Source organism: Carya illinoinensis, chromosome 6 (genome assembly GCF_018687715.1).
Source record: "Carya illinoinensis cultivar Pawnee chromosome 6, C.illinoinensisPawnee_v1, whole genome shotgun sequence".
In the NCBI taxonomy this organism is placed as follows: Eukaryota; Viridiplantae; Streptophyta; class Magnoliopsida; order Fagales; family Juglandaceae; genus Carya; species Carya illinoinensis.
Genome location: NC_056757.1, coordinates 6,782,777 through 6,788,866, shown reverse-complemented (window position 1 = coordinate 6,788,866; position 6,090 = coordinate 6,782,777). Strand labels below are relative to the sequence as shown.

The window sequence follows — 6,090 nt, the reverse complement described above, 5'->3', positions numbered from 1 at the left end:
TACACATGGATTTTGATGATAACAAATGAATTCAAAGAATAAAGAAGTCTCAAGGTCAAGTTGTCTACATAATGGAGTCAAGCACATCAAGGAAACAAGCATGAGTAAGAAGGGAACAAGTTCACATTAAAGTTATAAAGTAATGTTGTAAATCTCTTAAAAATTTGAAATTAGGATTAAGGCTTAAAATTAATATTTTATCATAAAGCATTAAAATACATTTTCCACATGTGCATGAATATTTAGAAAATTAAATTTGAAAATTTTGAAAGATGATTGATTGTCATCTTTCACATGTGCATACCTTGATTAAAGGGTTGAACTTTGAAAATATTAAAGACGATTGATTGTCATCTTTCACATGTGCATGTTTTATTTGAATATTTTCAAAAGTGATTGATGATTTTTTTGACTTATGCAAAAGGTAGATGATTTTGTTTGAAATATTTGAAAAGTAAAGTGTGCTCCTTTTGTCATATGCCAAAAGTAAAAAATTAGGTTTGAAATTTTTGAAAAATGAATGATGTTGTCTTTGACAATTGAAAAAGAAGAACCTTTTATTTGATTTTTTTAAAAAAAGTGAATGATATTGTCTTTGACATGTGAATCTTTTTAAATTTGAATATGAGGTCTCATATGCTTATAAATAGATCATTTGAGAGCTTCACATTTACAACATCCAGAGTATACAATATTCATTCAAAACTTTCATTCTCTCTTCTCTAAGCATTGAGCCTTAATCCTTATTCATTTTGAGATATATAGTTTGCGCTGTATTGTTCTTATTTCACTCATTGAGGAGTGTTTTCTGATAACCTACTCACTATCAGCTCTTGTATCAGAAAAAGGGTGTTTATAACCCTTGTGCATGTAAAAAGTGTTTTACACGGAGAATAGTTGATTCACCATGTGTAAGGTGATTGCAAGTGTAGAGGGTGTTCTGCACAGATCCTTTGTAGCGGTGTTGTTCAAAGGTGTAATAGATTTCTATCTCCACCTGAAGGAGGTTGAATAGTGAATTTGAGAATCTTCAAGAGATAGCTTGAGGCGAGGACGTAGGCAGTGGGGCCGAACCCCGTTAACATACTGAGTTTGCTTCTCTCTTACCCTTACTCTTTATATTTATTGTTATTTCATATTTTGTTTATATTTTATATTATATATTTGATTTATAATTATTTTTTTTTAATATAACTCAATTCACTCCCCCTCTTTTGTTAGTCATCTGGACAACAAAAAGTATAATTGATATATGTGGAATGAATTTTGTTATACACACATCGGCCATTTGTTTCAAGATCTATTACAGTTTTAAAAAGGACTTGTGCCTGATTGGCATTACCCTTAACCTTCAAAAAGAAAATATGAAAAATATGGAGTTCAAAACCCCCATTTTCAAATATATAAAAAAAAAAATACCAATAATTTTTTAACATATATGATGCGAAATGCTTCCACGTCAAATGTGTATTGCAATATGATATAGTTTCCTGCAAATTCTTAAGATAGACTCAACTAATTTAACAACTAGTGAACATTTGGTAAGAAAAGAAAATAAAAAAAAATTATATATTATATGTAGTGTATGAGAATAATTAAAAGAATTTTGCTAATAATAATTATAAGAGAAATGTTTTTTATTTTGTCTCTTTTTCAGGAAATAAGATTACAAAAACTACTTAAAAAAAGAATACAAAAGCTACGTACAGTGAGAACACGTCCTCTCACAAACGAAGGGCAATGGAGAAAGAGAACCAGACACAGCAGGAGAAGAAACTATGCAGGAGATGCAATCAAACCTATACTCCTTCATCTAATACCCCTTCCTCATGCCGCTTCCATACTTCTTTCTTTGTCTGTCGCCGCCATGACGACCAGAAAAGGTACCCTTCCTCCCGTCTGGATATCCTTAAATATGCATATGCGTAGGTATCTGTGTGGCTTTTCGAGGATAATCGTGTGCCTTTCACTCTGTTGAGTTTTTAATGTTTGTTTGGATATATGAACTGGGAAGTTGAGATCTCCTATTTTTTCCAATACCCATTTGCTTATTTGGAATATCTGTTGGATATATGACTCAGAACTTGAGGCTTTGGTCCATTTAAATTTTGGGTATTTGTGTTCTAGATTCAGTTGTATGAAAGTTTCTTATAAATTGAGAATTTTTTTTGCTCTTACTCGAAGTCAGGAACAAGGGTAAAGTCTTCAATTGAATTTGATTTCCTTTAGTTTCGACTTTCGAAGATCTTCTCGGCACAAGTCTGTTGATTTTTCTTTTCTCCATGAACCACAAAAGTTATAGCCACCTGTAATTTTATAATTATCTCTATCTACCAGATATCCATTACCTGATTACAGTATTTATTTGCTGTTGCAATTTATATTGGAGAATAAAATTACAGCATGTAAATTCGGCCATATATACTGTTTCTTTTTCTGTTTTTCCCCCCTCTTGCTAATGGCGTCCTTAAGGAACGTGAGATTTACAATTGGTACGCGGGATGGGCTATGCTGGAATCTTACTTCCTGAAGGCAGATATAGATAATTGAACTGCAATATGTGCAATGAGTTATGACGCTTATCTTTGACAAGTTTTCAAGTGCTCCTTAATACCTCATATCAATGTTTTTCTTGTCAAGCTTTGATCAGATTTTAGTTGTTTTCATATGTTTGTAGGTCTTCTTTGGTGTGGAAAAAATGAATGGAAAGGAAAATCGGTTTAACTCGAGCAAGAACTCTTCCAATTTGTATCCAGTGCTAGGCAGTTCCTTAATAATTCATATCCGTGTTTCCTATGTTAGGCCTTATCAGACATTAGTTGTTTACGTATGTTGGTAGGTCTACTTTGGTGAAAAGGAAAAGGAAAAGGAAAATTGCTTTAACACAAGCAAGAAATTGTCCAGTATGTGTCAAGAGCTCTCCATATGAGAGAGGTAGACGATTTGAAATCTTATATCCTGACAGTGACCTATTGAAGATATTGAGTTAATATGGTACTGAATTGATACTGTGAGATGAAATTTATACAACAGAAGCAGAGTTGAATTCTACTGTAATGGTGGATGTGCTGGAGGATTTGGTTGATTTAATCATGCCATCATGGAGTTCTAGTTCTAATGGCATATTATTGAGAAAGAGTGGAAGTATTGTGTTTGTAGCCATGACTTCAGTCCAGACGTTCTCCAAATGGCACCCTGTTCTTTGGGGAAAGTTGAAAATATAAGAAGCCAGATCGTGAGCGGTGCTGGGCTAGCTGCAGAGTTTTGATTGATAAGTAATTTAATTGAACGCGGAGATTATGAGCCAGTAAGGTGGTAATGGGGCAACTGAGTCTCAATTTTCTCTTGCAAAAGATGTTTTGTCCATCTCCATGAATGATACTTGTGTTGAATTGATGCTCTTGTACTGCTTAAATATGTATTTGATGGTTGTAGGAATGAGCATCTCTTGTATTCATGTCCTAATATAGCAAAAGACTCACATTTTGATCTTTCGAATGAGATTGCCTGTCCTCACAAGTCTCAAACCAAGAAGGGTCCTTATGGTTGACAGCTATTCTGTTGGTCAAAGAGGTCCATCCTCTTTTCAACCAAAACAAATCAAGTTGGTATATTTTGGATGGAATTTGGACTGGATGTTCTGAGTGGGTTGAGTCCTACTTGCAGTTTTGTTTTCATTATTTTTTGATAAATTTATTATATTTCTTATCAGAAAATTTGTTGTTATGAAACTATAATTTTAGGTTCAGATTGTTCTCTGTTTTTTCCAATCCTGTTTCTTTCTGTTTATTTGTTTTATTTCAAAGATAATTTTAGGTCCAGGAACAAAATTTAGTGGCTTGATCCTTTCTTCTCTTTTCTTGTACGAAGGTACTATGAATTGGGACCCAATGATCCGCCGTATGCTGCCAAGTTCTATGACTGTTGTGGGGCCGAGGACCCTGAGGCATCTGGCTGCACCACTAGTTTCCACGTGTCTTATGATGATGATGATTGAAATTTCTCTCCTGTAACTCCTCAATCTGTGACTAATGTAGAATAAATTTATAAATCAGTTTACATTCAATGTCCTGATATCTTTCCATATGATTGACTTACTATTCTATTACCATCTTTTTAGTATTTTAATGTATTTGATTTTTTTTTAAGTAATTTTTTTTTTTTACATCTTTAATCATTAAAAAAATTATAAAAATATATAATTTTATTAATAGTCATTTTCTTAACTATTAAATAAAAAAATTATAAAAAATAGTAAAAAAATAATAAAAGAGTGATAGAAGGGTAGTAAGTTTATCATTATTCATTTCCATGTTACCATGTTTCTTGGAATCATATTCTGAGCACTTCAAGCTTAAGGGGCCTTGTACATTTCTTCACTTCGTGGGTGCGATAATGAATTGAGATGAGATAAGTTAATATAAAAGTTAATGTCTTATTTAGATAGTGAAAATATTTTATCTTATTTTATTATTATAATTTTTTTAAATTTTTACATAAAATATAATAAATAATTTAACTTTTTTAACTTCTAAAATAATATTAATATTAAATAATAATATTTTAACAATATTTTATTTAACTTTTAATTTTTATCTAAAATTATCTCATCTGATCTCAATGCTTTTAATTTGCTTTAAAGAAATTCAGCTTCATATTGCTCACTTAAATCCTTTTTTTTTTTTTTTTCTTTTCTGGGAAGCCCATTCCACTATTCAAGTAGAATAGCTAATGCTACTTCCATTAAACCCAAATCGCTATTAAGAAATAAGTTATTGAACCTCGATGAAAAAGTATGTACATTAGACCCTTATTCTAAAGTGATAATCAAGGGCGATTAAAAGTATTATATTTATATTTTTTTAAAAAAAAAAATTGAAAGCAAAATAAGAACAACATTTCCAACGAAAATGTCGTGAAACATGAGGAATAAGCTAACCTTGACCTAACCTGACCCATCAAGTGGCCAACCAAGATAAGAAATTAGTGAACACCTAAACCTTATAGCATTATTGGTGGGCTCAATAAAATTTGACTAAAATTTAATTTTAAAATTTACTTTTACAAATGTAACTTCTCAGTTTTCAATAACACTAAATAACAGACTCAACAAATCTATCACTATTTTATTAAAATATTGATTTTAACATTTTCATTTATTTTAATTCTAATTATAATTTGAATAGTTACTCGTTATTAAATATTTATACATTAATTTTTTAACGTTCATATTATTCTAATGAATAAAATTTTTTAACAGCTTTTTTTTTTTAACAATCATATTTTTTCACCTAATATGTTTTTTCAACAATTATATTTTTCCAGGTATACTATATATGCAAATTAAAGTAAAAAAACTACGCAAATGATTAAATATGTTTAAAAAACAGAAAATATGAAAAGCAATAAGTAAGAATCGAAAAGCAAGAGAGAGAAGGATTTTTTTATGCCAAAATAATATTTGGCCAAAAGTTAAGGCTCACCGGATTTGACGAGTGGAATTGATGAAAGTTAAAATTACTGTAATTTTGTTGAAACCACTACAACTCCTTTTTATACTTCTTAATCAAATATTAGCTAAATTTTAATTTTATTAAGTTCATTACTAATGCTGATACTACAACAAGATCTGTTTATATATAGGGCTGTAAATGAACCAGTCTGTTCGATAGCTCGCTCGGTTAAACTCGAATCGAACTCGACTCGTGAAAAAAAAAGTTCATTCGTTAAAGCAGATGCTCGCTCGATTTGTAAATAACACATACTCGACTCGACTCGACTAAGGCTCGTTTAGGCTCGCTCGTTTATGCTCGAGTTGACTCGTTAACTCGACTCGATTAAAACTCATTCATATATTAATAAATATATACATATACCTATGCATGTATATGTATTAGTTAATAATATAAGCATACCACTTTTATAATTAAATATATAATATGTATTCTAATTACTTATGTCTATATAGTAAATATACTTCATAGGTATATTTTATAATTTGTATAATAATTAGTTGATAAAATTTAATAATTTCATATACAAGTATATGGAAACCATATATGAAATAGATATATTCTATCATATTAAGTA

The 6,090-nt window shown here is 30.4% G+C and overlaps 1 protein-coding gene across 1 annotated transcript; it reads left to right on the top strand.

The window, feature by feature from the left end:
- The first annotated feature begins 1,691 nt into the window (after positions 1–1,691).
- LOC122312871 lies at positions 1,692–4,093 on the top strand. The gene is made up of 2 exons (XM_043127533.1): positions 1,692–1,883; positions 3,871–4,093. Exons 1-2 carry the CDS (start codon positions 1,741–1,743, stop codon positions 3,995–3,997), a joined length of 270 nt encoding a protein of 89 aa, XP_042983467.1. The 5' UTR covers positions 1,692–1,740; the 3' UTR covers positions 3,998–4,093.
- Positions 4,094–6,090: the final 1,997 nt, after the last annotated feature.